At 67.1% G+C, this 10,098-nt stretch overlaps 4 protein-coding genes across 4 annotated transcripts in view; 2 read left to right on the top strand and 2 right to left on the bottom strand.

The window, feature by feature from the left end:
• Positions 1-391, bottom strand: part of CHLNCDRAFT_138351 (hypothetical protein) — a gene marked incomplete at both ends in the record, with an annotated part of 1,007 nt that extends 616 nt beyond the window's left edge. Inside the window, 2 exons of the mRNA XM_005844794.1 lie at positions 114-176; positions 323-391. Of these exons, the coding sequence (XP_005844856.1) occupies positions 114-176; positions 323-391 (132 nt within the window). The remainder of the gene's footprint in view (positions 1-113; positions 177-322) is intronic.
• Positions 392-2,400: 2,009 nt separating this feature from the next.
• On the top strand, positions 2,401-3,534 carry CHLNCDRAFT_12764 (hypothetical protein; the record flags this gene model as incomplete). Its single annotated transcript, XM_005844905.1, has 4 exons — positions 2,401-2,582; positions 2,828-2,986; positions 3,181-3,277; positions 3,406-3,534. Coding segments are annotated over 4 exons (567 nt in total), but the record flags the coding sequence as incomplete, so codon positions are not given.
• Positions 3,535-5,225: 1,691 nt separating this feature from the next.
• Positions 5,226-7,574, bottom strand: CHLNCDRAFT_138349 (hypothetical protein; the record flags this gene model as incomplete). Its single annotated transcript, XM_005844793.1, has 8 exons — positions 5,226-5,286; positions 5,449-5,525; positions 5,868-5,924; positions 6,151-6,270; positions 6,500-6,563; positions 6,778-6,833; positions 7,171-7,258; positions 7,522-7,574. 8 exons carry the CDS (start codon positions 7,572-7,574, stop codon positions 5,226-5,228), a joined length of 576 nt encoding a protein of 191 aa, XP_005844855.1.
• A 262-nt stretch (positions 7,575-7,836) lies between these two features.
• CHLNCDRAFT_138348 (hypothetical protein) lies at positions 7,837-10,073 on the top strand (the record flags this gene model as incomplete). The annotated part of the gene is made up of 5 exons (XM_005844904.1): positions 7,837-7,881; positions 7,985-8,173; positions 8,251-8,339; positions 8,693-9,186; positions 9,913-10,073. The coding sequence occupies 5 exons, from the start codon at positions 7,837-7,839 to the stop codon at positions 10,071-10,073; spliced, it is 978 nt and encodes a 325-aa protein (XP_005844966.1).
• Between the last annotated feature and the right edge of the window lie 25 nt (positions 10,074-10,098).

Raw genomic sequence — 10,098 nt, 5'->3', positions numbered from 1 at the left:
CCATTTGTTGTTTTCCCGTGCACCCGATGCATGCTTTCAACGGGGCGAGTCTCGCTCATGGAGCGACGCAAGCAGCATAGTGCCGCATGCAAGTAGGGCGCCGGCAGGCAGACCTTTGGCATCACCACACGATCACCGGGCACCGCTCCGCCCCGCACGTCGGTGGCGCTCAGCACCTGGAGCGCAGGGGTAGCCAGCACGGGTTGGGGTGGGCCTGCTGGCTGGATGCATGGCTAACTAGCACTTGCAGCCTTTGCCGGCCTGGGAAGTGGAGAGCGCACACTCTGGGTGCTGTCCAGCGGGTGAAGGAGCTGGCTCCCACCTTTTCAAACAGCCGCCTAGCACCCAGCTCCTCCAGCTGTGCATCGACCTCGTCCCGCGTGGGAGGCATGGCGGCGGGTGCCCACGCGCCTTCCCCCTCGCCGCCCGGCGCTCCCGCAGGCTCTGCCGCCGCTGCCCCTGCCGCATCTGCTGGTCCTGCCGCCGCCCGCGTTGGCGCTTGCATTGGGGCTGCCGGGCCGAGCTGCTGCCGCGAGGGGGGCGGCAGTGGCGGCCGTTCACGCAGGGAGAGATGGGCTGTGCTGGGCGGCGGCAACGCTGCGGCTGCGTTGCCTCCCGGGGGCGTGTTGTGCAGCGGCACTCTTCCCTGCACCGCCATTGGCTCAGGGCCCTGCTCTTGTGCCTGCCCTGCAGCTGGGGTGGGGCTGGGCTGCTGGCCCGCTGGCTCAAGGTTGAGTGCGGCAGGCGGCGGCTGCGGTGGGGGCGGACCGCCGGTGGCGGTGCCTGCTGGGCACTGCCCGCCTCCTGTCGCCCCACTCAGGGCTCCCTCGGGCCTGGGTAGGCCCTGCATTGGCCTCCCTTGTGCCCTGCCTGCCCGCCTGAGAGGGCTGGCGCTGCCTTGGAGGTCAGCGGCAGTGAATCCGTGGCTGCGCAGATCGATTCCAGGCTGCCACGCTTCTGGGTGAAGAGATCGGTGCAGCAGCGCTTCAGGAGGGCATGTTCAGGAGGTTTGGCACAACAGCCTGCAATACAGTCCAGGTGGCGTGCTGGCTCGCTAAACTGAATCCTACGCTGGTGCTGACAGCACCACAACTTGCACCCGATCACTCCACCTCCACCAGCTCCCGCGAAAGCACCATCACCTCTTTGGTTCGTTCCCCCTTGTCAACTTGCCCGCTGGTGGCCCGGGGGCCACCACCGTGCTGATCGAGCCGTGCATCTATCAAGCTGAAAGCCTCTAGCCCATACTCTAGAAGGCAGCAACCGTTCAGCCGTAAATGGGCCCCGGAGGGCGCTGAGGCTGCCCCTCTCAACGGCATGGCGGAGGGGAGGACGCACCACCTTGTGAGGATTGACGCCAACGGCGCGCGGCACCTCGATTCTGGCAACGGCGGCGGCAGCCGCAGCGGCAGCGGCGAACTGGCCACCCTGGGCGCAGGCCTGCAACCACTGCGCCTGCTCCCCGGGCGTCGTGCAGCTGGCCAGGCCTACGCTGATGGCGAGCCGCACTCGGGCGTCGCGTCGCCGGTGGTGGCGCAGCAGGTGGTGGCGGAGCAGCAGCAGTACCACCCGCAGCTGAAGGAGGGCATGCTGAGCGCGGCGCAGCGGCACCACCACCACGCCCAGTTCGGCCAAGGGGCGCAGCAGCTGGTCGGCGTGGACGAGGAGGCGGGCGTGGCTGGCTCGGGGCAGGGCAACGGCACGCTGCTCACGCCCACCTCGCCCACCACCCTGCGCCGCAATGGCCGCCTCGCGCTGCTGTCCATGCTGCTGCTGGTCTTCCAGGGCACGGCTCTGTCCATCATGCTGCGCTACTCGCGCGCACGCGAGGGCCAGCCCTACCTGGCTTCCGTGTCTGGTGAGGCCAGGGCCGCCCGCCAGGTCGCCAGCGGACTGCGGGGCTGTCCCATGGCGTCGCTGCTGACTGCACGCGGCTCCACGCGTGCCCCTCCCTCCTCCCCCTGCTGCAGTGATCTTCACCGAGGTCATCAAGCTGCTCATCTGCCTGACGATGCAGTTCAGAGTGGTCAGCGCTGACGTGGCGGCCGCCGGCCCGGCCGGCGGCAAGACCAACGGCGGCGGCGGCGGCGGCAGCGGGGCCAGCAGCCAGCAGGCGGCGCTGTGGCGCGAGCTCAGGCGCCAGGCCCGAGACATCACGGCGCAGTCGCTGCCCATGCTGCTGCCGGCCGCCATGTTTGTGATGCAGCAGGCGAGTGGCGCGTGTGTGTTTGGGTGTTTGGGTGGGCTGGATGGGGGAGCGGCGGGCTCCTCGTGCCTACAGGCTCCTCGTGCCTACAGGCTGCCAGCCAGCGTCGACCTGGCACTTGCGCGCTTTCTACGGCCCATGGCTCCAGCGCCGACCACCCACCTGGCCACCTGCTGTGCTCTGTGGCGCAGGTGCTGCTGATTGTGGCGGCCACCCACCTCGACGCAGTGGCCTTCCAGATCTTCAGCCAATCCTTCAAGCTGGTGCCCACCGCGCTCTTCGCCTACTGGCTGCTGGGGCAGATGCTGGAACCGATGCAGGCAAGCGCGGCGGCCGCGGCGGCCGCCCCTGACTGGCCGGCAGCCTGCGCGCCGCCGTGCTGCCGCCATTCGGCTGCTGCCAGCTGGCCAGTGGCGCCTATGATGCGGCCTCGCCGCGCCCCCTGCATTCCGCCCCGCTCCTTCCTGCCCTCTGCCTTACCCCTGCTGCCTCCCTGCCCCTCCCCGCCCCGCAGTGGGCCTCTATCCCCGTGCTGGCAGTGGGCGTGGTGCTGGTGACGGTGAACAACGGCAGCCACAGCGCGCACCAGTCGGCGGCGGCGGCGGCGGTGAGCAGCAGCAGCAGCGGGCTGGACTACGTGACGGGCATGGTGGCCTGCTCGGTGTCGGGCCTGTCCTCCGCCTATGCGGGCGTCTACTTTGAGAAGTTTGTCAAGGGGCGGCACGCGGCCAGCCTGTGGGTCCGCAACATACAGCTGGGCATGTTTGGAGTGCCGCTCAGGTGGGGCCTCTGCGGTGCGCAGCCGGTTCAATGGCACCTTCAATGATGTGTGGCTGCCCGGCACGCCGGCTGGCTTTCCGGGTGCGTGCCCCGGCAGCCTGCCTGCGCTATCCCCTGTCCCCTGTCAAGTGTCTGCCTTGCCTCGATGGCTGCTCACCGGTCTGCCCGCCTCAACTGCCTCTGCCGCCCCGCAGCACCGCCTACGCCCTGCTCAAGGATGGCTGGCGCATACGGCAGGGCGGCGTGATGCAGGGCTTTGATGCGGCCACCTGGATGGTGGTGGCGCTGCAGGTGCCGCACCCTCTGCCCGCCATCCCGTCCACGCTGGCGCCGGTCCTGTCCGGCTCGGCTTGGCGCCAGCCATGCCGGTGCCTGTCGCACTCCCTCCACGCGCCCGCCACGCTCCCCGTGCCCTGCAGGTGTTTGGCGGGCTGGTGACGGGCATGGTGGTCAAGTACTGCGACAACATCCTCAAAAACTTTGCCCTCGCCATCTCCGTCATCCTCACAGTGCTGGTCGCCATCCCGCTGTTCGGCCAGGTGCGGCCTGTGCCAATCTGCGGGTGGCAGGTGGCGCATACAGCGCGTGCGCCTGAGAACTGCATAGCAGTTGCAGTTCTATACAGAGTGTGGGGGGTGGCTGCGATGCGCACAGCAGCGGCGCAACAGGGAGCCGGCCCGGCATGCATCGCCCCGCCGACCTCGCCAGGCTTGGCCCTGTGGCTGCCTCCATGCCGCGCTGCAGTGGCCCAGCCCCGTCTTCCTGCTGGGCGTGGCGCTGGTGCTGCTGTCTGTGTTCATGTATGGGCGGGCGCTGGACGTGCGCAAGCTGCACCTGTGCTGGCAGCGCACTCTCAAGGTGGGCGGGACGGATGATTTGTTTTTGTTTTCAGCACAGGCCGCTGGGCGTTGTTGCTGAGGGTTTGCCCACAGGGTGCTGCCCTGCACCATGCTCACTACATTCACAACGCCCGCCCGCCGCTCCTCTGCTGTGCCTGCTTGCAGCGCCTCCTGCCCCAAGACCCCGCCGCCCGCAGCCGCCGCCTGCTGGCCCTGCTGCTGCTGGCCACGGCCGCCGCCGGCTTTGTGCTGATTGCAACTGGCATCTCCTCCAGCCGCCACCTGGGGACGGGGCTGCCGCTGGTGCGGCGCGGCGGCGGCGGCGGCGCCAACCGCCGGCTGGGCCGCCGCGGCGGCAAGGTCAGCGAAACGGAGCTGGCGCTTCAGATGGCGGCGGTGGACCGCAGCGATGCTGGGCGGCGCAAGAAGGCCGGCCTTCGCAAGCAGGTGGGCCAGCTGCTCAAGGACAGCGTGGCCCAACAGCAGCTGATCGCCGACGGCGGCAAGCGGCGGCGACGCCACCAGAGACACACCTCATGAGCCCGTGCCGTGACGCCATGTGCGTGAGCGTTGCAGTTGCCTCTTCCCTTGCTCCCAAGTTAGATTTGCTGGCTCTCGCCAGGTAGATTAGCTATCCGGCATCGCCCCCTCCTGCTCTCCCCCCCTTGCTTTGCACCATTAGTTGAGGGCGCGTGTGTGCCACCCATTCTTTTCTCTCTCCTCCCCTCTGCTCTGTCGAACACGATCTGATTGCAAACAACCTGCCTCGGGCAGAATGACCCAGGCAGCTCTGGGCGCTTTCCTGATCAGACTGCTCGGCCCTCAACACCGACTCCTTGCCGCACTTGCCTCTCATCGTTGCACCACCCCATTTTTGTATTGTGAGCTTGTTTGCTGACCGTTGATCTGGTGCTTGCCGCATGCACTTGTCCAGCAATGCAGCACACCACAGCAATGCAAGGCACACACTTGACGAGACAGGTGGATGGCCAAGCTGCTCTGGCATGCACGAGGGGTGCCTTGGTTTACAGCCTGTGGAAGGGGCTGACCCTCCTACAGCCCTAGACGCTGTGTGAGTTGTTGCAAGAAGGTTTGACCAAGAAGAGAACTAGTAGAAACCAAATCAAGAATGGGGCACCGGAGTGCCTGCGAGAGACTGCAAGGCGGCGTCTGCAGCTCGCCTACTGTACAACACAAGTCGCTGTGCTACTCAGCGGCTGGGGGGCTTGCAAGCCAGCGGTGCAGTGTGGAAGCGAGAGGGGATGGAAGGGCGCGAGGCGCCCATCAAAAAGCAAAGCTGCTGCGTTTGCCAGCAGCGTGGTGTGGCTGCCATGGAGCCAGCCAACTGCCTCGCCCATACAACCCTGGCCGTCTGCTCAGTCCGCCCGGTGGCGGCCCATTCACTGGGCATGCGCCTTCAGGGGCTGGAAGGTAGGGCTCTCATCCTCCTCCCCCTCGGGGCTGCACCACAGCAAAGGCAGCGACATCTCAGCACAGTTTCCAACCAGTCGTAGGAAGCACCATGCTCCCTGCCTCCACCGGCCGAAGCGCCTTCACCGCGGTGGGTAAAGGTAGCTGGCCACAACACAGATGCACACACAGCCGCATGTGCGCCCAGCCCACCTGGCGGCCTGCTGCTTGGCCTTCTCAAAACTCTCCTCCACCTTGGCCACAGCCTCACGCTTCAGGGCATCGTAGTCCTGCAGCCAGGCGGGCGCACCAGAAGCAGCAAAAAGGCCATGTCGGCGCAGCGTGGCGGGTTTGCAAGAAGGTGGGCGAGTGGGCTGGGGGAAGGCAGCGGCAGCAGTGTGGGCCTGCGGGCGGGCCTGCCTCATGTAGAGAGCTGCGCGGTGGGCAGCGCAGCTGGGGCAGCAGCAGCAACCAGCACAAGGTGCAGCAGAGTGGGCCGAGGGGGAGGGCTGGGCTGGCCAGGCAGCCACCCAAACAGCTCGTGTGGGCCACAGCACAGTCTGCGGCCAGCTTCCCCGGCAGCTGCCGCGGGTTCAGCAAAACGCAGGGCGGAGAGCGGGCAAGCCACACACCACGGCGGGCGGGGGCGCGGCGGCGGCGCTAGGAGCCTCCGAGCTCGTGCTGGGGTGCTGCACAGAACAGCGACACACTGTCTACGCAGGCAGCTGCGCCACCAAGAGGCAGGCTGGCAGCGGCAGATGGAAGTTTGCCTGCCGATCCCAACCCCTGACTCTCATCCAGCGAATCCTCCCTGGTGCAACGCAGGCGGGGCCCACCCTGCCCTCCTCGCCCTGGTGCCCGCCGCCTCCCTCCCACCAACACATCCCCGCCCGCACCCTCCACACAGCCACGCACCTTGGCTGCGCTGGCGGCGAAGCGCGCCACGTAGGGTTCCAGGCTGGGCACCTCCCTGGCCTTGGCCACAGCCACCAGCAGGAAGGGGCGCACAAACTCCTCGTACACAAACGCGGCACCCTGCGGGGCGGGCGCGGCATGCAAGGCACGGGTGGGCGCATGCCCGTTGCGCCCTGGCCCCCAAGCGCGCAACAGCAGGCAAATTCCCGCTGCTTGACGCCGTGGCGAGCTGCAAGGGCGCCATGCTGCGGCACATGTTGTGCCAGCCACCCGGCCTCCTGTTGCACACAACGGCTGGGCCCACACCAGCTGCGCGGCACGCCCCCCACAAGGACTGCACTGCACCCACCGCAAACTGCGGCAGCGCCAGCCATGCCAGCAGGGCCACGCGGATCATGCGGTAAAAGGGAATCCTGCAGGCAGCGCAGCCAGGCAGGCAGCCGTGCGGGCAGCGGGTGAGCACCGCGGCATGCAGCAGGCATGCGGCAACAGCAGGGAGGACCCACCAACCGCTGGCGTCAGTACCGTCCCCCACAGCATCGAGCTGTGCAGCCTGGACCTGGCACTGTCAGCTGCTCTGCTGGCTGAGGTTTGGACCTTGCCAGGCGCCTGGCAGCGGCTGCTCACCAGATGAGGAAAGACCAGGCCACCGTCTCCAGAGAGAGCAGCGTAGCGTAGCATACCTGCAGGGTGACAAGAGGCCAGGCGACTGGATGCCCCGCCTCTCCCGCACGCCCGCAAATGCACACAGATTCTCATCCCTGCGCGCCAGCCATGCCGCAGCTCACCCAGTAGGTCAGCCACTGCAGAGGGAGCAGCAGCAGGGGATGTGGGGGTGAGGCCAGGCCGGGGTGGCACGCATGGGCGCCAAAGCCCGCTGGCTTACCGCGCCGACAGCAAAAGCAAGAGCGCAGCAGCCGCCGCAGCGAGTCTGATGCACGGGGCGCAGGTTGAGGCCCACCGGCAGCAAAGGCCACAGCGCCGGCTTGCGGGGCACACCAGCCCAGCGGGGCGCCCCACCTGCTTGTCGTCGTCCAGCACCCGGCTCTCAATCGCCTCAAAGCTCTTGAAGGTGGGCAGCACCAGGCCCACCAGCAGCGCGGCCAGCCTGCATGCCCGGTGCAGAGCAATCCACCTTTCATCAGGCCGGGGACAGGGCTGCCGGCAAGTCCAAGGGGCAAGGGCGGCGGCGGCCCCCGGGAATCGAACCAGGGATGGGCGAGGGGGCAGGGTGGCAAGACCGGCGCCACGCTTGGGGACAGGCCACTGGCTCAACAGCGTGCCGGCGGCGCCAGAAGCGCGCTGGAGCAAGCAGACAGAAGGCTCCGGGGAAGGGCCCTTCGCCGGGCGCGTTGTCTGTGCTATACACACCTGCAGATGTTCCCATAGGTGGGGATGAGGCTGAGGAGCAACTTCAGCACCATGTTGAGAGAGCGGGGGTGATCGGCGGGCACTGGGACCTTAGGGACAGGGCAAAGAGCTGCCGGCAACTGTGACACGCGAGGGGACTAGGCAGAGGCAATCAAGGAAGCCTTGCTTCCGTGTGGGCATCAGCCGCCAGCGCACCAGGGTTCTTTGTCACGCAGCGCTGCCCGCAAACAAAACTCTTCGATGCAGATAAAGAAATAATGAAATTACTGGGTCGCAGCTGAGGGCTAGGTCGCGGCGATCGCTGAGCGCTGGCCCATGGGCGAGGTGAAAGAGGAAGACCTGCTCGAGCAGGCTACTCAGGTATGCCCAATACACCTCACCTGCAGCATGATCTCTGCACCGCGCAATGCAGACCTCGGGACGGATGCGCGCCGCCGCCGCCCGCTGCCGCCCCCGCCCGCAGGCGCCCAAGTTTGGCCTCAATGCCAAGGCGCTCATTCTGCAGCATGCCATGCGCCAGGAGGAGGAGGAGGAGGAGGCAGAGGCTGCCAGAGCGCAGAAGCGGCAGCGGCAAGGCGAGACCCAGCGACTTGCTTTGCCCGCCGCCAGACCGGCCAGAGCTAGCAACCTCCCCTTTGCAGGCAACCTCCATGTTCTTGAGCGGCAGCCCCATCCAACCCTGCCTGGCCTGCAGACCCCGTTGCTGCGGCCGCCGCCTTTGCCGCCAAGCGCGGGCCCGAGTATCTGGCTGCCGTGGATGTGAAGCAGCGGCCTCTGGCGGCCTACCTTCCCCGCAGCAAGATCCCTCGCATCAACAGGTAGGTGGGCGCCAGGCAGGAAGCATCGACTGTGCAGGGCTGCTGCCCACTTCAGCGTGACTGGCCGCAGCCTTGGTAGAGCTTTTTAGGATAGATAGGAATAGTCCCAGCACGCTGCCGCTGACTGGGCCGCAGGCAGACCGTGCTGAACAAGCTTGCCGGCGAGCACTTGGCGCTGGCGGCCCTGCGCCGGCGCCCACCGCTGCGCCCGCCGGCAGCGGTGGCAGACGCCGAGCTCAGGCAAGCCGTGGGCGCGCAGCTGGCTGCAAGTGTTGTTGAGCTGCGGCTGCTCCGCACCCACTTGATTTTTGCTGCTGCCTGGGCACCTCCCGGTGCGCTGCTGCTGCATGCAGGAGGGCGGCTTTTGAGGCGTCCCAGGCTCAAGAGCTGGAGCTGTATGGCCGCTGCGGCAGCGCGCAGGTGTACCAAAACCTGGCGGCACGCACCAGCGCCGCCCAATGGCAGCCGGCTCAGCCGGGCAACGAACAGGGGCCGCAGCTGCCGCAGCAGCCTGCAAAGCAGGCATCGACGCAGCAGCAGCAGCAGACGCAGCAACAGCAGCAGCAGCAGCAGCAGCAGCAGGAGCGGGACGAGCAGCAGGCGCAGCCTAGGGAGGAGCAGCAGGAACGTGAACGACTGCCAAGCACAGAGAAGCAGGGTGGCCGGCAGCGGGAACAGCGAGAACAGCAGCAGCAGGATGCGGCCAGTGGCAGAGGGCGCCCTGCCGGCAAGGCGCCGCCTGCCCAGCTAGAGGAGGTGGAGATAGACTGGGGAGCTGCAGCGCCGGACACTGGCGACGAGGGCACCGCAGCAGTAGCAGGCGCAGGCATGGGCGCAGGCACAGCAGGTGCTCAAGGCAATGGGGAGGCCCCGTCGGTAGCAGGGGGCGAGCGACCAGGTGGGACAGCTTCTGCCAGGGGCGGCGCTGCAGCCGGGCCTAGTGCCGCCACCACCACCACCACCGCGGCATGCACGTCGGCAAAGACCTTGCTGGGAAGTCGGGACTTCCAGCCTCTGCCAGTGCTGCCGGTAGGACTGCCCGGATCTCCAGCCAACCAGCAGCAGCAAGCCGACGAGGACTCCTTGGCATGTATGGCCCTGCCACCAGCAGCGCAGGCAGGTGCAGGGGCGGCAGCAGCATTGGGAGACGCACCTTTAGAAGCAGCAGCGTTGGGAGACGCCGTGCCCTTAGAAGCAGCCCAGCCAGGCAAAGCAGCTGTGGATCAGGCAGCCGCCTCGGCTCAACATACCTCGCTGGCAGCTGTGGCCCCAGCGCAACAGGGAGCGGGGCGTGCGGCATCCAGCGCCATCGCCCACCAGGTGGAGCTGTTTGTGTTGGCAGAGCTCCATCCGCTCCTGAAGAGGCAGCAGATCAGCCAGCAGATGCATGACATGGGTGAGCCCGGATGGTTGCTGTTTCTGTTCATGTTTTCAGCCGATTGTTTCTATTGCAGTGCTGCCATGCCTTTCTCAGAGCTATTTTTCGGCAGTTTGGTGGCTGGTCCGCAAGGGCATTGCCATCGTGCCTGCCTAGCTCCCGCCCCTGATCTGCCCATCTGGCCCACGCCTGCAGTGTGCTCCAAGTGCGTCGGCAAGGTAATGCAGCGGCATGCTGGCGCCACCTCAGCTGATTTCCTGGTGGCTGAGGGCAGCAGCGTCCGAGGACTGGTTCGGGAGTACGTCAAGCATGCGCAGCAGGGGGGCACGAAAGGGAAGTCGAGTGAGGGCCAGTAAACACTGCTAGCGCGCACAGCACAGC

This window comes from Chlorella variabilis, assembly GCF_000147415.1.
Source record: "Chlorella variabilis unplaced genomic scaffold CHLNCscaffold_20, whole genome shotgun sequence".
NCBI classification, from domain to species: domain Eukaryota; kingdom Viridiplantae; phylum Chlorophyta; class Trebouxiophyceae; order Chlorellales; family Chlorellaceae; genus Chlorella; species Chlorella variabilis.
This window is presented reverse-complemented; position numbering and strand designations above follow the sequence as displayed.